The sequence below is a fragment of the Neodiprion fabricii genome, chromosome 2 (assembly GCF_021155785.1).
Source record: "Neodiprion fabricii isolate iyNeoFabr1 chromosome 2, iyNeoFabr1.1, whole genome shotgun sequence".
In the NCBI taxonomy this organism is placed as follows: Eukaryota; Metazoa; Arthropoda; class Insecta; order Hymenoptera; family Diprionidae; genus Neodiprion; species Neodiprion fabricii.
In genome coordinates this window covers 28,747,919-28,774,150 of record NC_060240.1, presented here as the reverse complement: position 1 = coordinate 28,774,150, position 26,232 = coordinate 28,747,919, and the positions used below count along the sequence as shown (strand labels likewise).

The window sequence follows — 26,232 nt, the reverse complement described above, 5'->3', positions numbered from 1 at the left end:
ATTCGCACCTTTTTTAAAGGCGATTTAACGCTGAGCTTCTTTTACGAAATTCAAAAAAGTGTTCCACTTTTTGCACTTCCTATCTCTCTCTTTCCTGCACTCGATCTGCAGGTCCTCTCGACGAAGCGATTATCACTCGGTGAAATGAAAACCCGCGCCACAACCGTAGATGATGTTAAAAATTGGATGAAACCGTCAGACTATCTTTCATTTTATTTTTATCATTTTTAGGTTGGGCTATATTGTGACGGGAAGGTATCGCCTCTCGAAATTCTATCTTCAACTTACTTTTATTGCGGTTATTTAATTATTTGGTTCGTTACGAGAAGTCTCATCGATTTATCTTGATGATTTGTTCAAGATGTTTCCTTTTAAGCTTTGTGAATTTTGAAATCTTTAGCCGTCATTAGTTATCTGGAAGACTTTTTCTTTTAGATAAACTAAAGTTGCCCGAATCTCTCTGTTGAAATTTTACAACTGAGGTGGAACGACTTAAATTTAATAATAAATTCAAATAAACTATCCCAACGTACTCAATGATATCAATGACATGAAATTCGTATAAATAACTTTAATTACTGTTCACAAAACCTCTCAATTTCTACAACATTTTATTTACCGAATGCCTTCTCCTCCCTTTTCACAACAATCCCGTGAAAAGAGAGTCGTTTATCAAACTTGAACTTATTATCTATCAATCAAACATTTACAAACAACTCTATAAAACAACTTAGAACCAATTTACAAATTATAAACCAATGAACAATCGGTGTGAGCTCGACAATTACGTGCAGGTCTATAAAATAAATTAAAGAATGCTTCTGGCAAGCGAATTACTCGTGACTTTTTTAATTAAATTGCAGTGCCGAAGGTGGAGATTGTCGACGAACGCGGGGCGACCGCGGGGGACAAATTCTACAAGGCCGGAAGTACGATAGAGCTGAAATGCGTTGTCAGCAAAGTGCCGCATCCGTCCGGCTACGTCACATGGCGTCATGGTTCTCGCATGCTCAACTACGACACGACTCGCGGAGGAATCAGGTGAGTTTTTACAGGAAAATATATAATTCTCAAGTTTGAAGTTTCTCCCGTAAACGAATAGAATTTTCATCAGGTGTAAGCGATCGGCAATTTCAGTAATGTGGCTGAAACTCAATCAGTGAAACTCAATAGTTCGCTATTCTGGACAAAAGGTAGAAAACTCCCGACTTTCCTGACATCTGGTTTCTGGTTCTCCCATCGTAAAAAGTTGTCATCGTTTTTTGAAGATTATCTAATTGTGTATATATATGCACGATAATATCGATTTGAGACCGTAGCAACGATTGTTTACAAAAATTCACGAGATACTTTTCAAACTTCGTCTAGAAATCCAAAATATCGGGAGGATTCTTCGAGCGCGCAAGATTCATGTTTAGACCTCATTCCAGTAAAAAAAAAACCGCAAAATCCTATCTTGATTCAAAAAAATGAATTAAAGCATTAGTACAACTGGCTTCTTATGCCAAGCTTCTGAAGGTATCACGCGGATGGTTTTTGTGTTGAAAGAAGAACCGAGCGAGAATTTTTTCACACAGTTTTCACCCCGTCGTAGACGTGCAAAAAGTGTAATTGGTGTTCGTTAGGAGTCCCTTTTTAAAGTTACCGCAGTAAATGACTCAAAGAGATTCTCAAGTTTCCTGTAACATCAGCCCGTCTTAAATTCGCCCGATTTCTAACATGACCGTCACATATAAATAACTCCATGTTTACCTACCGTTTTGTTAATTACTTGAAAACGCATTCACGAAGTATATTTTGTACCACTTTGCATACACTCGATATCAACCTATTATGGAGATCGGGTTGAGGATTTGCGGGTAAAGAGTGCCGCGCCGATCCCGGCCAGCTTGAATTCGCAAATTCCTTTCCGAACATCGTTTGCCGAGTCAAATAACGCACTGGCAATATCCGATCCATCCGGTCAACGTCAGATTCGCAAGATCCTATGCAAACACACAACCCACCCTTTATAGGTGGCTTTCCAGAATTCAAATGTTTAAACAAATCCCGCAGAAGCAGCTCGACTTCCCTCCCTCCTCTTCGGCTTGGAAGCAATCACGGTGAATTGAAAAGCTGCTGCCCCGAACTTTTCGCTCTTTTTCCCTCTTCCTTAATCGAAGTTTAATCATTTCGATGAATACTTAAGTGGATATTTCGGGGCTGAATTCTTCCGTTCATTACTCAACAAATACTACGGCACAAATAGTCCGAAACAATTTCATCGTTCGCGTTAATCGAGTGTCCCCTCTCGGGTAGTCATCGAATATTAAAGTTGCCTGACCAATCGAGCGCGCCTGGTTTGACGGATAATTTGCTTCAGGTGAATCGAACGTCATCGTATAATATATGCAGATTCTCCGGAATACATGAATTTGAAAACAGTCACGCGACCGGTTCTCCACCCCGTCTCAATTTTCCACGTCCCTCTTTTCTCCGGCTTTCTTTCAGTCCGCGCTTTTCCCCAGGGGCGGTAAGATCCGGGAGCTGGAAGGTTATTAATAACACGTATAGCTACGGAACGGGACGCTCGAAGGATGGATAACCAGAGATACGAGGGTGCAGCCTGTGTAGCGAGATATTCGGCCGAACGATAACCGATGCTTTTTATTAGCCGGGCGAAACCTGACCAGCCTAGGAACGCGGCGTCGTTCGACGATTGAATGACAAATATGCGAACCAGATGCAACCGACCGCCGATTGTCTCGATTCTCCCATAAAAATCATGCGGTGGTAAAGCGCTCCAGACACGGTACGAATCCAAAAAGCCGGACCGCCGCGTTTTCTTCCAACAGCTTTTCTCCTTCAAGCTCCCGAGCTCTCACCGAGGAATTTGAGAGTCGCGGAGTTAATAAATTCTTCTTACCTTCTTCCACACAAGGCTCAAATGACTTTATCTGTCACAAGGAGCCACGAAGTGCACATGGTTTGACGCTAGAGTTCATTACGATTAATCGAACGATGTGAAGTATGACAGATTGGTTTTGTAAGCTTGGAAAACTGTAAAATCGTTGGGAGTAGGTACATTATTGACAAGATACGAGTCAGTCACCATCATCGAATCTCGTTACTCCGAATAGTTGAAATTACCGAAGGGTAAATCGTTCCAAGCGATCCTAATCAATTACTCGACATTTTCCTCAGGCTTTAGGAGAATTCGACCCGGAAACTTTCTAAAATCACATAAAACATTCAAATTTTGACTATTCGAAAGTAACGACATCCAACGATGCCGACGGTAGATCGGAACCTTGATCCCCACCGGGCATTTCCGGCCGCGTTGACGTTGGACACGTCGAGCCTCTGAAAGCGCCCGAAGCGATCCAAGCGAGAGACGCCTTGTAGAGGTCGTCGTGGCGAAATATATCGGAGGCGGTGAAGGTGGCGGAGAAGCAACAAGGTTGCGGTGCAATGAGGTCGTAGTTTAACGTTATTACCCAGGCTAGGTAGACCTTACATGTATGTATGTACATACCCGCGCCACGAGGGTCCGGCGGCGTCGTGTGTTGAACGACTTCCGAGTCGGTGCCTGGGGAACGAGGTGCGAACGCGAAGTCTGGAGAATCGATACGAGGCCTGTTTTCACCGTCGATGGCTCTCTCTCTCTCTCCATTTCTCTCCTACTATCTCTCTCTCTCACTCTCTTTCTCCCTAACTCTCTCCGATCCGCGAGTCCGAGCGGTGTAACGCGCATTCAGGAGTCGTCGCGGGTTTCCTCGGGTCTACCCTTTGATCAGTTACGTTTTGTAAAGGTCAAAATTCACGCTAACTAGCCCACGCTTTTATCAACATCTGACCTCTTTCATCGCTCAAACTTCCCGGCGAAGGCTTTGGTTTCCCTCGGTTCTGCACGTCTCGCATACTGTTTTCCTCGTCAATGAAAGGATTGATAGAAGGACCGATGCATCTTGTCAGCTGTCGGCTGATCGAACGTCCCGTACAATAACCATAACTAACCTCTTCCGCCGGTCAATCCGTATTTGTTACGGTGAAACAACCACGTATTGCGATTTACGTTTCACACCCCTGGCCTCATTTTCTTATAGTGCAAGTCTTGTCATTGTATTTCGCTGGCGATTTTTACCGATAATTACGATATTATCACCATGAAGCTTGTTTTTATTCGACAATGTTCTTGAAACTATAAACTTAAGCCCTCAAACTGAAATTGCTCTAAATGTATTCGTTTTCCTGACTATAACTCCTAAACATGGGTGTAATTTTAAACCGTTCAAGCTGTAATCCCCATCCCCTTAAACGATCTAACTTCGCCGCGTTTCCGTTTCGGTTAATTCAAAACCGTATTTGACAGGGATCTCGCTTTTCCGCCTACGCGCACGTCGATTAATCACTCTTTAACAAATTGATACCGGACTTTACCACCACCGAGGTGCGTCAGAATCCACCTACGGTTAATCAGTTATTGATAAACCAATACGGCGAAGTATCGCGGGCTTTGAAAGGCCAGAGGTAACGCGATCAGTCGTGACTGGCTACTCAGGCCACAATGTTGGCTTGCTCAAAGCGCGATATCAAGCGACCTGCCCATCTAAAATCGATCAGCTTTGACCGGCTCGACTTTTCATTACTTCGGGTATAACGCGGGGTACGAAAAAAAGTTGGAATATGTTGAATAACTGCGGGGAATTCTCTTGGATCGAAACGGGTTTTCCGATATGAGAAAAGTGAGCGTTAAATACATCCGCGATGCTGATTGTAGCGCAGGATTACGAGTTATTTACATACATCAATAGATCCGGGGTGAATTTGACTACGAGGTGTGCTTAAAGTGGATGGATGAAAAGGTCTGGAAGGATGAATTATAGATCGCGGCTGCGGCGCAGAGTCCGAAAAACAAACAATTGTAATCCGATTTCTGGTTTTGATTTTTCCTGGCTTTCCTGTATCGACCGGGTAAATGCGTGGTAGCGGGCGGTGAATATTTCATGGGATTCTGCCTATTTCCATTTTCCATTTTCAGTATTTCACGTTTCTATTTTCTATTCGCCCGTACACCGCGACCTCGTAATTCCCATTTTTCACGCCTACCACACGTGCGTGAGGTTACACACACGCACACACGCGAGGAAAATACAGGGCACAATTTGTTTGCCTCGCGTCACGTTGAGAACTTAAGCGGTTTTCACCGGCGTCAAACCACCCAGATGAATCTACATTCTGCACGTTCGGAGCTCTCCCTACTTTTAACCCGGCATGAAAAGGCGTATCACCAGACCTTTCCTACCGCCTATATCCCCTCAAGTCCGTCTGGACGATCGGCTGACGGTGAAGTGCAAATTTCTAAAGGCAGATTACACGAGGGTAATCCGGGTCGCTTGGCGAGGAAGGAGAGAAAAAAAAAAAAAAAATTCAAAAAAAATAAACGAGAACAACTCGGGCACGTCGGAATTTTATATTAGCGTGAAAAACCTCAGGTATTAACGAATTTCTTCGCGCCCTCGTGACGACGATGGGGGTTTCTTTTTTTCTTTTTCTTCTTAAAAATTATCAAAATCATCACCCGCACACAGGACGTAATATGTAGATTTTCCTCGATATAACAGCGAGAGCTCCGCGAGCTTGCGAGGAGGATAATATAAGGATTGTCGTGAAAACTCGCCGATAATATCCGGACGCTGCTCGGGCAGCCTCGCCATTACCCTCAATGTTTATTGAAATTTTTATCTATGCTATTTTGCATTTTTATACTCCCTCTATGCCACCGCAGTCACCGTTTTAATACCTATACTCGGATACGTACTTCTGCGCCAGGTCACCATCCCGACTAATGAAGCCTTAATAAGAGCACGTTATATTAACGTCTCCGCCTCGGGCCACCGATGTTGATGAAGCAATTCTGCAATTATTTAGGACCTGAAAATCCGCCACTCCGGGCTCCGGGTTATCCGCTGCTGCCGCAGCTTGAGCCAACTAAACGGACAGAGTCGAGGACGCGAAAGGAAAATGAATTCCTTTCGTGAAGCGATGAAAGCGAAAGAGAGAGAAAAAAAAAAACAAGGAACAAATGCGCAATTCTCTTCCCTGGCTGGTGTTAAGTCTCGCCAATCTCCCCTGCTAAATATCAGGCTCCTCAAGCGCTCCGCGAGTCCAACGGCAAGAAGCATTTTGACACTCGGATCAACGTCGTTCGGTAAAACAAGTGGAACATGAAACGGTTCTGCTTGTTCAATACGGGTAAAAATACGCCCTGGTGAATAATAACTCCGACATAGTCTCACGACGATATCGACAGTACGGTAGATATGTGTGACAAATCAAATTTCCGATACAGAGAATCGATGTTCCACCGGTAAGCCTGCTACTCGTCAGCATGGAAGTCGCAAGGCAGACCCGAACAACGATTTTATGTCAGTTCTGATTTTTCCGGACTACGTTATATCCGTACCAATTCCATTGAGTAACTAATTGCTGTAAAAGTGTTCGCACGGAGCTTCTGTCTACGGGTCTGTTCACTTCAGTGTTCTAGAATCAACTCGTACGTATGAAATTACCGATATGTGCCCGAGAACGATTGTTCCACTTCAATAATCAAACCCCATATTCCGTGATGAATGTTTGTAAAAATTATCGGAAATTATAACCTCGTGGTATATTTACGATTATAGTCGTACTGTTTATATGATCAATAGACTTCCCCTTAACATGACTTTTTTCATTCGCTCCCTAATTTGGTTCCATATAAATAGAAAGAAATTATGAGCTCATCCGGAGTGCTCTATTCCGAGGGGAAGTCGACGCAACTTCGGAAATATTCAAATCGTACACGAAATGAGAAGAATAACGTCGGATCGGTTGAAAAGGTCAAGGATATAATGAAAATTCTCCCCCAGTCCAGAAAAACCCTGTTTTTGACGCGATTCGTTTTTTCGATTTTATACATGCGTTCAAAGTTACATAAAATATTTCACGAGGAGAAAATCAAAATTCTTTCCATGCTTTTCATTAACAAAAAATAAATCGCGATGATTGTCACATTTTTTTAATGTCTCTGCGATTAAAAAAAAAAAATTAGAAACCAGAATATGCCAAAATCCCATGTTATTCTAATTGGAGAACATTTATGCTTACAGACACCCCCTCCCTTTGAAATAGATTCCCATTTCCCATCCTCATTTTTTTCTGTTTATTTAGAACCAAATTAGAGAGCGCATGAAAAAAAAATTGTGTCGGAGGAGAGTTTAATGATCAACATAAGTCCTTTCGTCATTTTTCTAACAAACGTCTCTTTAATTTTTTCATCAGTCTTCCCAGATGACAAAACTTGGATTGGTTCCTCGCAACGGGTAAATCCAGCCTCTCCGTAATCCGTCAATCCAATCCCTACACATCTAACCCTCGACTAACCGAAAGTAATCCAGAGAAGATTCAATTGACTTCCAACCTCATATCGAACAGGCCATCGAAATACCAAATATCTTTTCTATTTATTTCACGAATCAAAGGTTCGAATGAACGAAAATACTGTGCCAACTTGTTACTCCCAACACATCGAAGCATCCGTTCTTCTTCCTCGGCTTTTGCACGGATTTCCTAGTTTAATTCAACGATGCGAATTACGGTAACAAGTGCAAATCTTGACTCTTCCAGAATTGTTCCGATCGGTAAAACCTCTCGAAATTTCTTCCGCCCGACGAAAAGCATCGCGTAAAATTCGCAGTCGTTCAATCGTTGACCGCAGCCGAAGACCACCTGCTCCGTCGACTCGAGGAGTATCGAAATGTGGAGCGAAGCTCGGTGTCGGGAAATGGGCTCGTGGTGAACGCGGGTAACCTTCGCGAGTTGCGGATACTTCCTGGGAAGTTTCTCCGGTGTCGGACAAACTCGCGGCGACGGGTCTCTCGTTATCTCGAGGTTAGACCCGGGGGCGGTGCCACTTGGCGATATCGTTGCCACCCCCGAGTCTTCTTCCTCGTCGGCACTCGGCCGGAGCCGCGTTGTTAATGTCAAGAGTTGTTGCTCCCGAGATAAAGGTCCGTTACGGCGTCGTTACTGCTCTATAATCGAGAAGCGGTCTGGTACCGGGTTCGTGGGAATGGGAAATAGGAAGTGGGAAGCGGGAAGCGGGAAGTGCCAAGTTCCGAGGTTACTCAAGCCGAGAACCGCGCGTATGAGGGCGGAGAACGGTCCTGAATACCGGGACGAAAACGTGCATCCCAAAGTACTTCGGCTCAAACTTGCCGTAATCAGAGCTGCTTCGCTGCACCGTTTCTACTCGGGTGCGAAAACGCGATCCTCGAGTCGAATTTATCGTTGTTTAGAAGGCCCGGCCGAAACCACTGGAATTGAATTTTTCCCACCCCTCTCGACTCTTCCGCTTGGAGAGCAAAGCTCGGTGGTGCCAATTTCGCCACGTCGTCCTCGCGATTAAAGCGGTTCAAAATAGCATTCGAGTGTCTTCCGGACCAGAAATACAGCGAACTTTCGCTCCGAATTATAATTTCAAACGGCACTAAGTATGACGCGGGAATGACGAGTACCCGAAACAATTTTCAAACAATATCTGACGGTTTCACTGCGTGCCGTAAAGGAATCCGTGCGTGCTCGCTGTGTCGACTTTGCTCCTTGCACACTCTCCTGACTCCTCTGATGGAAAACACTCGTGTTCAGGATTGCGTTAAGCCCGAGTTTACGAGCCGGATATTGCACACTCGTCGCGAGTCCTTTTATGGAACGATAATATAAAAGAAGCGCTGTTTTAACGCTGATATACCCGCTTATGCCGCGCCTCTTGCAATGCTATTTCCCATTCAAAGAAGAACTCCTTATTTCCGAGGCGGAAAATAAACTCCGTTGTAATGGATTTCCACGGTCTTAAACCAACTCCGCGATTGTGCGCACAATGGTTAATTAAGCCGTTAAAAATCAGTTCTGGTGAGGAAAAAAAAAAATAGCCAACTATTTCATTAGCTGTATTCTACATCTACCAAACATACAATTCCCCACCGTTTCCGTTACTCTCTTTCACCCTGCGCTGTACAGAAGAGAATTGCGGAATATGTCACTTTGACCAACCAAGTGGGAAGTATCAAATTTATCCCATTCGTCGAAAGTTTGAAAAAGAAGAAAAAAAAAGAAGAAGAAGAAGAAGAAGAAGAAGAAGAAGAAGATCAAGCAACAGAACCGGAACTAACCTGCTGTAACGCAAAAATTTTTTTAATCGAGAGAAAGAAAGTTCTTCAAGATCCGCGAGGTGTTTTCCAGCAGCCACGAGGAGAGGCAGGTGCAAGTCCGGGCCGCTGGACCGGGTCAATTGTTTTTCCGAGTGTAAACAGCCCGGCGATAAATCCTCGCTCGCTGTGCTGCAGCTTAAAAGCTCTTAAAGCGTTGAGTCGGGTTCGACTTATCGTTAGCGAGGAGGCTGCACGTGATCGGAACATTGTTCGCTGCTGGACTTTTACCGCGTCTCTTCTTGAGAGAAAGATGAGCACGGATGGGAATAGAGGGCTGCAAATAAAATTCAAGCTGACCATTAATGTTGAAACATTTTCACGAGGAAGCAAGACGAGTCTTGGATTCAGATTTTCGATCAGTATTTTCGAAAAAAACAACCGCGAGAGCACGAAAACTTTGAGTAACACAGTGTGACGGTTGTTGTTTATCACAGGAAATATTCCGTTTACACAGATAAAAAGAAAACTCATCATTAGAGAGAGTTTAGTAATGTATTTATACCGATTATAATGATTGCAAAATTGGATATATTAAAATGTGCAAACAGATTCAAATTGTGGACTACGAGGTATTGATCAGACGTTGATTCTGCGGCGTCTTCTCGCAGAGTGATAACCGGTGAACAAATTCGTCCACGCACGCAACTTGTACCCGACTAGTTTTCCTATTTTGATTTACGCATCAGGCGCGCTATTTCAACCATTTCACCAGGAAGAATCAAAGTATCCGTTGGCTCGCACCCAGTCGTGTGATTTTTTCGTGTCACGGGGGTTTCGAGTGCCGACGAGTCGGTGGGTGGGTGCAGAAGTACGTGCTGCGGGTGGCTCATTGAATATATATGAATACGCGTAGCGAGTTTGAAAAGTATTCGAAAAATCCGCTGACGGGCTTTAATATTTATAAAACTCTGATGTCACTCGCGTATATTTTTAAGCACACGTACGGTATGTACATACTATTATGTACCACGGGGCAAATACGCCTACGCAAACCCCGCGTAATGTTTCCAGAGAATATTCATTTTTTTTTTTTTTTCTTTTTTTTTCTTTTCCTTATTCCAAATTTTTTTTTTTTCAAGTTTTACTTTGCCCTTTTCACTCGCAACGCAAAAGAAGCAAAAAAAAAAAAAAAAGAAAAAAAACTTTCGGCATTCGAAACACTTGTTTCATATATTATTATTACGTGGATACACTTTGGCGGAATTTTTTATGCGTTGAATTTTTCGATCCTTTGTACGTTTTTTGAACGCCTACTTAGGATGGCCTTCGTTTTCTACTGCAAGCTTTTCACTTCTGCGGCTACCAATTCCTCGAGTCACAAGTGATGCAATGTTTCTTATATCCACGTTGCGAAACGCGAGAGAAACGAGGACAAAACATGAGCCATATTCTCAGTTACTTCGGTAAATTGTACGTACGTCAGGTGGAAACATCGCGATTTTTCACCGAAATGACAATCGCGATGTTAGGCAGGGTATAATACACCCATAAAAATGATTTGTTCCGTACGTGGAAAGTAAATTCTCGTCACAAGTCTGCGAATCCCCATCACGTGTTTAAATATGTAACGATATTATTTTCACCGAGCAGCTGTTTTCCGTTATTCCAGAGAATTTTCACTCACATTGACGTTGAGAAATTTATTATTCGCAAAGAAATTTTGCAATCGTTTCGTATTCAAAAACATGAATCATCTTTCTTGGTGTCCGTTCGTATCCATACCTGTAAGGTACGATCCATAAGGCACCACTTATGCCAAGGAAGGATAATGGCGAACCCGAAATGGAATCGTGGGGCGAACGAAGACTTCTGATGAAAATTGAAACGATTTTCGGTATTCGCATCACGCTAGATGACCAGGATATTCGAGGTGATCCGTTAACCGCCGCACTGGTCAGGATCGTCTAGGCAGCAATAAAGCCGTGCCAGGCGGCCTCATAAATCTTCGTTGACAGCTCACGTGTTTTTCCTCAGGATATCTAGATAAGATTCTAAGAAGGGTTGCGCCGCGACGGAGCTAAAAATCCATTTTTTCCGCTTGCTCGTTTTTCGTTTTGCATTTTTCTCCCTCTGTACTAATGCCTCCATTTCCATCAGTTCCGTTTAGAATCAATTTGCAAATCGGACACGCGTATCAACGGCCTTTTCAAATTCCCCTACCGAGAAATCATCCTCGACGCAGAATGGCGGGGCGGGGGGAAGAGAAAATAATACATTGCATAAGGCAGATAATATTTTCCGACAAGAATATATTCGGTGAAGTGGACCGATAGATTTTCCTTTGCCAGAAATATCAGGGTCAGCGATTTTTTTCTTTGCACCCTCCTCCACCCTCTGCACTTTTATTCGATACAATTTTTCTCCCCTTCTGTCTTTTTCCGCGAAATGAATTGACGTCAGAAAACGAGATGAGGGGTGATTCCGCGGGCCTGGTAGATGAACAGCTTCGATGATATCCGGTGATATCGGAGGGGGAGGTGATGGATAGCGAAGCGTCATTTTCGAGTCACTTACTACTTTATTTTGCATACTTTGCAGGAAAATTGATACACGAAGTCTGTATAGAGGTTTTAGAATTCGGAGCACCACGAAATGGATAATGAATTTCACAACTTTAACCATAAGATAAGGAACAAAAAAAAAAAAAAACCAAGATAGCCAAATTTATTATTTTCGTTTAGAAAATTCGACTCGAAGGTTCAAGAGGCAAACCGAAAAAAGCAAACCTCCAATGAAAATTGTTGTTGTTGCTTTATTATCGATCTTCAAGAAAGCTGGCAACCTAATTTCGGTTGATGTTTCGCTCCGCACCGGCAATTGAATTTACCGTCGAGTTTCGGCTCGTAGATTCCCCGTGAAAAGGATGTATGTTCTTTAGATTATCAAAAATCTTGTTAACGCGGTTATTTGATCACATCGTCGGCGTAAGGTGATCACGCCCCCTTGAAATTGAAACGCGACGCTGCTTTTTAACGAGGCCCTATCTGTCGAGCGGCTTCAGGAGCACCTCGAAATCATTATCGTAGCTCCATAAACTTCTATCCTGATCACCGATATCACCGATATTCAGAGGAGATATTCGTGCGAAAATTACCACCCATTTTCGCTCCCTGAACGTTATTACGTGTTATAATAAAGAATTTTTTTTTTTTAAGCGTAATAAGGAAACAGCTGCGTTCTCAAAGAAGAATAAAAAAAAAAGTATAAAATTAACTTTTATAAACTGCAACTAAAGTTGTGATCGAGTCGGGTCGAATTTGAATCGAAAAAAGTCAAACGAATTATTGATTTTATCACAATTACTTTCTGTTACGATATCACTTTTTTAACAGTGACGCGAAGAGCATTAATTTCAAAAGATGGTGGAAAGTCTGTATTCCAAGTCAAAGTCTAAGTCAAATTCCATATTCTATCCACAATTTTGAATTTTCCACCAAGTTCAGCTTCGTAATCAGCAGCCCCACAAACCATGTAAAAAATAAATTTTTGTCAAAATCAAATACAATTTTGAATTTACGTCTGACATAATAGATCCACCATTTTGAATTTTCGAATTTCCAGTTCAGATTCGTAATCAGCGACCCCAAAAACTCGCGAATGAAAAATATCAAGCGAATCGCATGTCAGTAAAAATGTACGCACGAAAGGGTTAATTAAACGTTGCAACAATTTCCATTCGCAAAGCTGCAGCAGCGATGGTAAAATCCTTCGAAAGTGAAACTTGGCGCACGTTATTCGGACGGGAAAAAGCGTAATCTATGCATGCGGATTTAACGATAAGATAGCTACGCATTGTGCAGTAGCGTCAGCACCAGCAGCAATTTTGCCGCGCGAGTATCTCGCCCAGCTTAAAGGGAGAAAAGCTTTTGCCGACTGGCGTGCGTGGCACTCTCGCATCGTTATCCGGGCGATTAAACGGAGCTGCATCAGGCGCAAAAACTTTTCGCGTAGGTGAACGGTAAATAAAAGCTTTCGGAAAATTTTTATTCCGCTTTTCATCTCCTGCCTGCGGGACCAATCGTGTAATTTTCATTTCTATTTATTGTTTTCAACTATTTTGAGTGGCATAATATTTTTTGTTTTTTCTCTTCTTTATCCACCGTCAGATTTTATCCAGGGGATATTGCGCAAAATTTCACCACACGTATAATTCTTTTTTTTTCCCGCGGAGCTGCTGATACGAGAATCGTGCTTTCCGGATTTTCAGACTTCCGGGAAAACAGTGGTAATTGAATAACGGGGCATTAAGCCTGCTAATTACTTATTTCAATTCATTAAATTCAAGACTGGAAATACCATTCGTTGTTCGTACGACGTACTGTGTTACATAAAACAAAGCACCTTTGAACCTGTAGGTTGGGCGGGGCAGCGGCGTTCTCGCGAAACTCACCGGCACGCACCCCCCGAGCTTTTAACAACCGTTACTTGAAAGCCAAGATATACATCACGTAGAAAGTTGAATGGCACGCTAAAAGCATATCTAGTTCTAAAGTGGGCCTCGATTCTGGGCTTCTTGGGTAGTTGTCGTGTTCGTAGTATAAAAAATTGCGCGGTATAAAAAATATCATTCGGCGTATCGTCCGAATCAAAAGCTAGGAAGAGGGAAAAAATTATTCAAACAATCTTCGTCAATGTTAATTTGGTTAGTATGTAACAAAACAAAATTTCTACTATGGTGAAAATAAAAAATACTAGTGTTTTACTATCTATTGAACGTTCTTGTCAAGAAATCCTAATTTGTGTTATTCGAATTCCCTGAGATTTGATGTTTATACATAGCACGGATTTTGTTTTATTCACGTTCACTGTGAACATTACTAAAGATTTTAGTCAGTTTTACCGGAGTCACCGGAGAATAAGGAATTTGATTCGAAAATTAAATTAGCGTGCACTCTCACTGCTAGAAATTCGTTGATTTCAATATCTGAAATCTTCTACAAACAACTATGAAACAAAGTATTCTCTTACATTATTTTTCCAAAGCTTGGAATAGCGTTTCGATGGAAAAAATAACCGACGATACCAAAGTGCAAAACTTCGTTATATATACGTAATACATAGTATTATTTATTCATTATTTTACTTTCGATCCGTAAGGAGTGAGAACTGTGAAAAGAGATATAATTGATATCTTTCAAGGATTCCAAATAACAAAGTTTCATCAATCCCGATGGATAAAACACCCTGCCATCCATAAAATCTCAGAAAAATAACGAACGCAAATTGTTCTTCCAAAGAGGCAATCACTCCTCAAATATATTCCGAGCCGCTTTTAATTTTCCCCGTTAAATAAATAACAGCTTATAAAATCGACCAATAACGGCGACTGAACAGCAGCGCAGGTCAGAATAATTGGCGCATCGTTGGGTTCGATAAGGGTGAATGTTTTTCAGAGAGACCATCGAGAGTGCGTCAAGTTGATGGAAGGTCTGCTACCCGTAAGAAAAACACGCGACGAGAGCAGATTTTGCGAAAAGGTGACCAGGAAATAAAATTCGGCTTAAGGATGACTGCGGAATGGGTTTAATAAAGCTCAAATTCCTCAAAGGTTTTCCAACCCTGTTTAACGAAGCGGACGCCACAATCATTCGTGCCGTTGGTCCTGAATCTGCACTGTCTCGTCGTTTAACGATCAGAAATAAAGCCAGGAAGCGATCCCTCATATCGATAGAATATACGTTGCACGGATATCCCAGAGCTTGCATAATCATCGGACAGAACGGCGGCCGAGCGGAACAATTTTTCACTTTCGATGCAAATTTTTTTCGCGACTCGAGCTTTTTTTCTTTTTTTTTTTTTTTTGTCAACTCTCTTCTCGCCCCGTTTTTTTTTTACCTCGAACATCCGAAGGAAATCCGTGTACCAGAGATAAGCGTGCAATTATTCATCCCCTTGTTCTTCCTGCGGATTTTTTTTGTTCACTTTTTAATATTCCCAACCGAGTGGGAAAGGGGGATGAAAAAATTATAACGCACGGTTCGAAAAGCGGGCTCTCTCTGTCCGTCTCTCTCTCTCTCTCTCGCTCTCTCTTTCTATCTTCCTAATTATCATATGGTAATTATGTGTCTCAATGGTGACACTGACGCCTTTTCGTTCGTCGCGATTAATATTCATTATTATAATACTCACCGGTCGACTTATAATTATGTTTTAATTTATATGCTAATCGGATACAACATCATCTGTAGGCAACCTCGTCTCTCAAAAAATAGCGACAAGCAAGTAAAAAATAAATAATCAGTCCGAATCCCGGCAGCGATGTTGGCAGACATGCATCTCGACGTATGTGTACCTACATTAGGGTAGTTAAAAAAAAGTGTTTTTTTTTTTGCTTTTACCCACTAAAATTTTAGTGTTTGATAGAAACAAAGATTGTTATTTCCCATTTATTTGAAATGGTGAAATTTCACTTTTCGTTGAAAGTTAGAATATTCCTAAGCTATTCGATATTTTTCAATTGCATGCATAGATCCTTGAAGCTGATTCCTCAAACTTTTCAAACCTCTGTAAAAAAGCATAGTTATCATCATTAGAACACACGTTACAGTCATCTGAAAACTAACGATTTTTATCGAAAAAGAGGAAATCAGTAGTACCGATACATTCCGCGTTGTTAAACTGGGTCAAAATAAGAAAATTTCAAAACCTGCACGCTGGTCGAAGTTTATACGTGTGGGAAATAGAGAAACGCGGCGAAGAGAGAGAGGGAACATGTGGAGAATGGAGGAATGAGACATGGAAACATGTGGATACCATGCAGGGGTGCCTGAACAGCATACATATTGGCCTGCATACAAAGCAGCTCGTAATATCGTCGCTTGTGCAGATCGCATCAAAATGCAAGAAGGCATTCGTATTGTACTTCATTTCGCCATAATATCGAAGTCCGACATTTTTTCACTATTTTACGTTTCGCTATTTCTGCTTTATTTTACGCGTGTTTGCTCACGCCCGACCCGCTTGCATTGTTTCTCATTATCTATTATCATCAAATCTCGAAGAAAAAAAATCAAGTTTTTTGTGAATGTATATATACATATATATATATATCAATCAACAGTGACGCGACGACTTTTGAAATAGAAATATCAGCGAATGAATGATTTCGCGTCGGCGGAAGGATTTAGGAAATCTGGTTCGAGACCTGTGTCCGATTTGCCGAATTCTTCGCCGTTCATTCTACATATATCCCAACTTTTGTATGCGTGCACGAAGGGTTTCATCCGATGAAATTGAAGATAATCTTCTTCCTATACCCATGCGTAATATATTTCATGGGTACATAATGAAAAGAAGGGAAAAATCTGGATTACCGAAAACGGCCGATATGGGATATATACGACGGATTTATCAAAAGTCCTCGAATCGTCGAATCGCAGAAGATCGTGGAAGGATCTGAACGTTATCCCGGCTATTGTTCCCCCCAATTATACTACGAGCAGGGTGATTAGCCAGGCAACAAAACCGCGCGGATCACTGATTGCCGAGAATCCGTGCAGAAATCAGTGATTCGGAAAATCGCTGCTCCGACCCACGCAGATCCCAGGAATATAATATTTAATTGTTCACGCCCGATTTGCACCGGAGATTTAGGACACAAAAATCGTTCTTCGAGCTAGCGAGCAAACGAGACCCCGTAGAAATATGTAATACCTACGTGAGTTCTCTGCATCTGTCTCGGTTTTGGATTTTTCCCCCGGCGGTTGCAGAAATCTTTTATGTATATCATGCTCCGATTCTAAATTCAAGACGTGCTCTCGTTGCAATTTAAGAACGCAGCTTACCCGCAGCCACACCTACGTTACATTGTATAACACGTGTGTATATGTATCGTATATACGTACGTACGTTAGAAGAGAAGGAAGTGGTACAAAAGAATGGGAAAAGATGCGGGAGGGAGGAGAAGAAAACATTCGGATACAGGTGTAAAAATACCTGCTATACGAGGATGATAAAGGGGGGAGGAAGCGATGTATAATATACAAAATTGCGAAAATACGTATTCGGCTCTCACATTTATATTTCACGCCCCATGCCCTCGACTGCATACCCTTAAAACTTGTCCCACTCTCGTCGTTTTGACTTACGGCAAAAAGTTCGTCGAGGATAATTCCATAACGATACAATGCCCTTAAATTAAAATCAGGCACTGGCGTAGCAGTGATACAGTTGCATCGAACTGAGTTTAATTTACAAAATAGGATGGAGCGAAATTTTAACCAAAGCAAGCTCCGCCACGATTATGCGTAAAGACGTTGTGTATACTTGAGACCTATGACGAATACAGACACCAGGATCAAGCATGGTAGCGGTCAAGTCGTCTCAAAAAACTGAAAGAATTGACTTTCTGAAAAGCTGAAAAACGCGACGCAAAGCGACTGATCGGAATTAATTATCGCACGGTATTTAAACGACTTTTGCTTTGCTATCACAGTGTTATTCATCTCAATAGAAATAGCCCTAATAGTTTCAATTATGTCGCTGTAAGCGGGTTTTCCCATCTATTTTCGCGTTCAAAAAAAATGTAGCACTGGACACGATGTTTAGTAAACGAATGATAAGTGAACGACAACTGATTTATGAATTTATTTCCCTTTCGTAGGAAACATTTCGATACAGCAACAATAAACAATGTGATCAGGGTTGATTTGCCCGCTAAAAATACTGTAAAAACTTGACGAACAAAATCTCTGTTCGAAACTCCATTACGACCGAAAAAGTGACCTAAGTGACCAATTCTTGAAACAAGTGACAACAATCGACTACGTTGGAAAATAGTCACTGATAACGAGAAAAGTGACCGAGTACCAGGCCTGCAGAATATAATGAAACGTTAACGATATTTTTCACAATAAAAATGTAATATCAGAGGATTTTGACCACCTGCTGAAAATGAACAAAAGACGCTATTACTTAACGAATGACGTGCGCGTTGGATGATGGCAAACCATTTCTCCACTAGTGGGTAAAAACAGTTGTTTTTCATCAGCATGTTGCCAAACTCGCCTGGTTTTACAATTGATTTGCAAAAAAAATATTACGATTGCGAGAAACACGTGTTGCTCGTGATAGCTAACCGAAACACTGGAGAAAATTAATGCCCTACTTGTCACGCCGACTAAATTAGGCAGAGATATATCGTCACGCAACGGGTGCGTCACGGGGTGTGAAAGAAAAGTGGCAGCCGCAATTGGTAGCTTTCACAATGTACTTTCGTGTCTTATTCACTGCGTGTAAGTTTACCCCGTGACGGTGAGAAATTCCCCACGCGGGGCAGAGTTTCCCAGAAACACTGACTGACCACGAAATATACGAAAGCTTATTTCCCTTTCATATAAGTCAATTTTAATGGCAATCCGATCGCATAACGATAAGTTCGTAAAGGCTATGGATTAAATTTTTTTAAAACTGTTTCCTATTCGTGAAACAAATTTGTAGAGGAGAAATTCGGCGTTAATTAAAAATTTCTGGATAAGTTAACTTACTGCTAGTAGAACCAAATTTTTCTGTGACTTTTAATTACTGTATTTTTTTCGTTACGAAAACCGTAGGAACTTCCATTCTATACAAATTTTTCTACACGCTGGATAATTTCATTGGAAACTTGACTAAAAGTTCGCGGTCGTGTTTAAAAATCGTAAAAAAACACCATACGGTATCCAATTATGTTTCCACTTGCGCCACAATGAGGCAAGTGATCAAAGAACGATGCAACAAAGCAGCACCTTTGCCATAGATGTACGAAAACAGAGCGAGGCTGACTCGCATGAATATCCGGTGTGTGTTTTACTATATCTGTATTACGCTCTAACCCAATCCCCTCTTGGTCAAATAAACCGAATGACTGACTAACAACCATCCAGCAAGCGAATTTGAGTTATGGTACGACGTGCGTGTCCCGAAATCACTTACCGCTAATGGAGGCGTAGTGTAATGAATTAACAATCGTGTTAGATTTCGCCAACGTGACTGACGGCCGAAAACCCCCGCAACCCACGCAGTTCCTGTTCCACAGTCACGCGAAATTCTTCATTCAAACGTCAGGAACGCGCCGATCTCATGCAGCGTTTCAAGTATACATATACGTATACGGAAATTAAACGAAGCGCTGTGTCTTTAATTTTTTTCAGCCCCGATTATCACGAGAGTGGAAATGGAAATCGACCATTTACTGTTTCCAAATTCACGCCCCGAGCGATTTTCGGGGATCCCCGAGTCCCACGCTAATTGTAAAACGGAAACCCCGATCCGAATCTCGATATTAATCCCCAGCGAACCGCTATACACGTCCCTGATAACATTATCGCGTGTTCAACACATTCGTTTTCGTACTGCCTGTGCCTTGTATTATACCTGCACAAAGTTTTCACCTTGCATTGCGGAATACCTGCAGAGCAAATGTTACAAAAACAGACACAATCGTAGTTTGTAAAATTAAAATGGAAGTATTAATCGCTGAAACAACGAAGTGAAAGGAAAAGAAAAAAAACTTGAAATCGTTCGCAGAAATTTAGTCATTCACCCCGCGATTGTTCAATTTTGTTGGCAAAAAACGAGCAAAGAAAAATTACAGGATTAAAGAGTGACTGCGGTACTTGAAACCGTAAAATAATTTACGGAGTGTTTTCATTGACGCGAAATAAACACTGTTAAAAATTTCTTCGAAATTTTATTCGGATACGAAAGAGCGAATTCACCATAAATTTACTGTTTATTCGATTTACAAATACAAGAAATTTAACTACACAATTTAGTAAGTTCAGGTTACTTTTTAAATTTCAAGAAAAATACGTAGTAATTTACGTCGCTGCACCGAGTTTGTAAATTTGTAACCTGGTTTCATAAATCGACAACTCTTTTGCACGGTAAATGCGCAGTAAATTCACAATCGTTTTCAACAGCGTGCCGATCACCTGCAACGATTCACATCGCAAGAGAGGGTGAAACGCATCGGCGCATAATTGATTCGCTCAATTATTTCGCCACTTCGGCTTACAAAACAATACATTCCGCACCCTCGCGTCGTCCGCCACTTCTCTTTTACTGATTTACAGGGACAATTTTACTACATGCTTACCGCGTTACGTGTTATAGATATTCCAACCACCGCCTCGAATTCCGCGACTCGGTCGTTATCGCGTTATCGTCTACAATAACGATAATCATGATTATTATCGGTACGAATAACTTAGGCATAACGTGATAAATAACAGTGCGGTACAACGGTAGCAAATTAATACCCGCGGAATGTCTGTGATAAATTTATCTCAGAGACACATTTGTTATACCTAGGCGGTAGTGTGATTCAACAGGCGTATATATATATACATATATTAGGGTTGTTCACCCCAAAAAAAAGAAAAAAAAAAAAAAAAACAAATTCCGGCAGTACTTGCTCATAAAACTGTTGCTTACGATGAAAAACAAATTCCTTGCAAATTTGAGTTCGATTGGATAATATTTCGATGTCCCGCTTTCGGGTTTTCGTTTTTATATTGAAATAACACTTAAAAAAACGCTTACCTTGATACGCCGTCGATTTCAGTTGAAAATATAGACGAAAATGAAAAATAATGAAAACTTTTATTTTCTTTGAATTTAATACGATTATTTTTGATTTCAAAATTTTTTTCAGCTCTATGTCACAATAATTCTCAAAGTATGCAAAATTGAATGAAATATCTGCAGACCTTTCTTGTACTAAGTATTGTTGGTTGCAAAAAAGGTCTCTTGACATTTTTTATTTTCGTCTATATTTTCAGCCGAAATCGGCGGTGAGTCTGAGTCAAGTTAAGGACTATTTTACGTGTTATTTCAATGTAAAAACGAAAACTCGAAAGCGGGACCTCTAAATCTTATCCCATCAAGCTCGGATTTGGAGGGGATTTGTTTTTCATCGTAAACAACAGTTTTATGATGAAGGAGCGGTGAAAAACAAGTTGTTTTTTTCTTTTGTTTGGTAAACCACCCTAATATATATACATAATATCTTATATGCATTTATTAGGCTAGAGCAGGAATGCAATATTTTTGTAAATCGATATTTACTAATGTACAAAATTCGTACACACGTATGAATATGACAAATATCTTTGAAATTCGTATTTATTTAATTATTTTCACTTTTTATATTCAGCCTTTGCTCTGCCTTTCTTCGAAGTTTTTTCCCACAGTTTAGATTATATTTTTCAGAGCATGCCGATTTTCAAAAAATCTTTTCAAAAAATACACGTACGAATATTTTCTGAAAAACCACATTTTTCGTACTAACGAAACGACAGCAGTCTCAGCAATCAACGATGTAAACTCGTTTTCGTTTTTTAACCGTCGGAAAAGATTGGCGTCAGTTGTAATTACACAGGATGGAAGGGTTGATAAAATCCGGAATTCACCGAAAAAAGTGTACGTGGTAACATTCAATTCTTTCTACTCGAAAAATATATTTCACGTTATAAATTACAAATTTTAATCTCTACATCGATGTGTAAGGTTTAAATTAATCGACAGATTTCAACAATTTTTTTTTTTTTTGTTTACACACGAATGAAATTTCCTAACGCGAATTCTGACAATTTTATTTGCATACAGATTGCTGCCTGGATTTGATAAATTTATTCAGCACACTAGCGTGAACGACAGAGATGATTTGGTGTCATTTCTTTTTTCCGGTGTTGTTTAGCGGTTCATTTTGTTTATTTATTTATTTATTTGTGTTTTTTTGCTGATCCCGAATCCGCATAGATGAAAAATTTTCTTTTTTCATCGTTCATTATTATTTAAAATCATGTTTTTGAAACTGCTACAGGCGAGCCAATCTCTGAGATATTTTAATAGTTTTCTTGAAATAAACAAATTACACCGTGTTACCCTTAAATCAAGACTTCATACCGTAATACGTCTACGGTATGATCTAAACTGACTTTCGAGTTGGGTATCTAATTTACGCCGCGTTATTATAATTAAATATAATCGGGTGCAAACTGATGAAAAAACAAGCACAGGCACATGGCTAATCCCTGAAGGTGAATAATTTCGCGGCAACTTACGCAAGAATTTATCGAAAAATTATATCCCTACGCGAATGCATGCCGAAAGGATTGACGTCATAAGAGTACCTAAGTTAGGTATGATTTAATTTTGGTTTTTTTTTTTTTTCGTTTTTTTCTTTTTCACCTCGCTTTCTTTTTGCAAAGTGGTCCGAACGGTAATCCGCTTAGCCTTGGGCGTTTAGTTATTGTCAGTAATAAAGGGGCGGGCAGCTATGTATGCATAGTGTCGAGTTCAAAGGGGTGCGGTGAGAGGGCGCGCTACAAGGGGCGGCAATTAACGCTCACTGAATTTCATAAATAAAACTCTCCTTTTCGCTCTTTTTATCCACCGACTCCCTCCCCCCCCCCCTCTCTCGTGTAATATATGCAACGACTCGAGAGTTCGCAATACTCTCCGCCCCAGGCCGAGGTAGCCGGTAATTGAATTAAAAATTAAAAATTAAAAATTACAACTCGTTCGTTGAAGCGAAACGAATAAAAATAATGATAACGAATTTTTCCCTCTTTCCTTTTTTTTTTTTTTCTCCTCTCTCTTTTTTAAATACACATAATTTAGGCATGGACGTATTAAGACCGACTCTGCACAGCTGCTAGTGCCGGAAACTTTTTCGAATTCTTTGAATGAATACTCGCGTGAATAATGAAAAATGACTGAAACACGTCCAGGGACACAATTTGGGCCTTAATTCTCACGCGCCGTCGTTCCACGGCTCACAGCGAAGCTCACCGTCTCAACACACCTTATTCCGAGCACAAGATCCGGTGTGATTTTTCCTACCCAGCCCCGAACCACACTACGAGATACCGGCTAACTCGGACTCATGGTGTGAGGTTCTTTCAATAATTAATCTCAAGGGTGGAGAAGCAGAAGCGAACAATACGAACCTTGACTAAGGAAAGATGTCGATATAAATATGATTTTCATTACCTTTATCTTTACGGCGATAATCCAAGCTTGAAGGATTTCTCAATGCTCTCGGAACACGCGCACACACACACTCACTCACACACTCGCGGGTTGAACTTGACTCGGACCGCGTCGATTTACACCGAGTGTTACGATCTGACTGACGAGTTTACCGATCAGATGTGGATCGCAGGTCGTCCCCTTCCTAAGTGGGAAGGTGGGAGGTAGGGGGTGGGGGGGATTTCCGTATGTCGACTCAAATATACACCGTAAGTCAGCAAGGTGACACTGAAGGCTTTAGTATAGGACCCTTACTCGACAAGATGTTGCAAAACATTACCACCCGAATGGAGCTGACAATGAGTAGTGATAAGGTAAACAATGATCAGCGGAACTTGTGACTTTTCCCTCACATTTATTGGTAACAAATACGCAATCTCGAGACAGAGAGACAAACAAATTTCCGTTGCTTGTTATTACTGTGGACAATACTATCACTTTTACTAGTCAATTACCTCTTCAACGTTTGTTTCCGATGCTGAGGTAATAAAATGTCACAAGTTCGTAAATAAGAAAGTGGAAGGGGAAACTTTTGTCACCCCGCTGCTCCAAGTTAACGCGCACTATGTGCCGAAGCGAAGCTAAACGAAGCGAAACTAAGCGAAGTGAAAAGCAGAAGAACGAAGCTGTCGGAAGTTATCGGCAGTGGAATAAAGGTTTCATAAACGATCGGGATTATTCGAATGATGAAATACCGCAATGCTTGAATTCCCTCTTCGCGAAAAATCGTAAACCGCGAGCTTTCCCGTATCGAGCAAAGAAAATTTCACCACCAAAGTCAAGGTGTTATAACACCCCTGCGCACATATTGCTATATAATTAAGAGGTTGCAGGTGCGCTAGGCGGTGGATATTAAACTCACACATGCAACCGCAGCGTCGACATGTTGACCTTGCTTCCTAAAGCTCCTTTACATACTCACCGATTTCGAGGGACTTTGTGCACGGCCGAAGGCGCATCCGAGCTTGCATCTTCCGGCTTGCAACTTCCAGCTTGCAACTTTTCCCATCAACGCTCACGGAAACCCACCCGGCTTGTTATGCCGAGCTTGAAACATGTTACGCCAGATGTTGCATATTGGGCCGACGCCTCTCCCCCTCCCCCATCCCCGTCCCCACAGCTACACCCTCTATTAAACTCCCAATCTCCGACGCCCGGGTTTTCTTCCTCCTCTTTCTTTCGCACTTTCGCATCGCCATTTCGCTGAACGCCTGCAGCCGGGAATTGCAGAACGGTTTGATAAACGCGCGATGCGAAAAATCGTGTCGATTACTTTTTCTCACGTGACTTGTAACGAGAGCTCACGCGATAGGGCGAGACAAATTTGAACAAAAAATTGACACATTCTTCGTGCAAAATGTAGAGAGACCCATTCGCTAAACGGCCGTTTTTCAACCGCAAAAAAAGGTTTTAAACTTGTTTTTCATATCTTTGTACTGAAGAAACGTTTTATTATCGTGAGAATTTACTGCAAACCAGATCATTTTTTAAACTACCTCATATATTCTAAACATTTTACACCCAGTGTAGTAGAAAACAAGTTTTCGTTATTCTTTTTCTCGCTGATGAATCTTCATTTAGTGAATCACTGAACTACGTGTCTCATTATTTTTGCCCAAGAGTGAGTCAAAAAATTGTTCTTAGAATGTACAGGTTCTATAATTGTGCTACCTCTCATTGTTAGCATAATGAAGAAAATATAAAATGAGTGAAATTTTTCCTTGGTGAAAACAGAATTCCGACCATAAACGCGTTCAACGCTTTCAAACCATTGAAAGACATTGAAAAAAAAAGTTTGTAAAATAGCCGGAGGTTTTTTTCGAATTCAACGCGCTCGACAAATTCAGAAAATTACTTCTGAAAATTGTCCTGGGTAATTGGTGGAATTCCCCACGCAATCTGATTATACAAGAGTTGTACGCAGCTGTATTATTATATATCCAAGCCTAGGGAAGGTATATAAGCCACATTACTGCTGCCTGACAAAAAGAAGAAATAAGAGCAGAACGGAATAAAACGGAAGGAAAAATGAGAAAGAAAGAGGTTTATTTTAATAAAAGTAATATCATTAATCGGCTTTATCTTTACTATAAGGACACAATATGCTTGACGATGAACGAGAAAGGCTGATTTCAAGTCATGAATATCCGATTTCCCGTTCAACGTATGTTTTACGACGATTGATTGGATTTTCGAATTACATCTAACTGCGTTACCGAGTGTCGCATTTCACAGACACAATATATTATTCGATCAAAATCTACAACTGCGTATAAATCGATCTAATTTCATTATATTTTTGGCTTCGTGGTTAAGGGTGAGCCCTTTTTTTTTATTTAAAACCCTGATCCGAAGATAACGGTGACGAAGTTCGCTTTTGAAATTGTTCAAGAATCAACATTTCATTCCTAGAGATGAAGTGATTTTCTTCTAGAACTTCAAAAGCCGGGTGCAACAGAATATTTTTAACAATGTGGGTGACGAATATGTTGAAAAAGTGTATAAAACATTGAAAGGAAAGTTTTCTCACGCGGTGCGATTCTATATTGCTTCAAGATCCTCGAGAATCGTGAGCGCTAAGTGAGTAGGTACAATTCTAGTGTTTCTAAGCCAACGAAGTGACTGAAGATTAAGTGGATAATAAAAGAAAGTCAAGTAGGTATGAGAGAGTGGGAGGAATGGAGAAACGGAAGGCTAGAGATTTCGAATTCAAGAGCGAAGCAGCCGAGAGTAAAGCTCGGGCGAGACTGGAAGGGATGGCGGAGGGGATTTCCTGAAAAGCTTAAATTTAATGCACTTCATACTATAGAGTGCATCTGCGGGAAACCTCGAGTTAATTATTCCTCGGGTAACCCAATTATGTAAGAACTTGTATCCAGCTCGTTACTCAAACTCGGAAAAATGAGCCAACAAAAAGGTGTGACAGCCGCGTTCGCAAGTTCACCTTGTCTCGTTCCTGCCGTTGCTGCAGACTCCGGCTGCTGCG

The 26,232-nt window shown here is 41.2% G+C and overlaps 1 protein-coding gene and 1 long non-coding RNA gene across 2 annotated transcripts in view; one reads left to right on the top strand and one right to left on the bottom strand.

Annotated features, from left to right (window-relative positions):
• Positions 1 to 23,326, bottom strand: part of LOC124175675 — a 153,800-nt gene extending 130,474 nt beyond the window's left edge. Inside the window, exon 1 of the long non-coding RNA XR_006869210.1 lies at positions 23,208 to 23,326. This is a non-coding gene — a long non-coding RNA (uncharacterized LOC124175675). The remainder of the gene's footprint in view (positions 1 to 23,207) is intronic.
• Positions 1 to 26,232, top strand: part of LOC124175674 (obscurin) — a 201,513-nt gene that overhangs the window by 153,535 nt on the left and 21,746 nt on the right. The window contains exon 6 of the mRNA XM_046556076.1: positions 864 to 1,041. Coding sequence (XP_046412032.1) covers positions 864 to 1,041 — 178 coding nt within the window. The remainder of the gene's footprint in view (positions 1 to 863; positions 1,042 to 26,232) is intronic.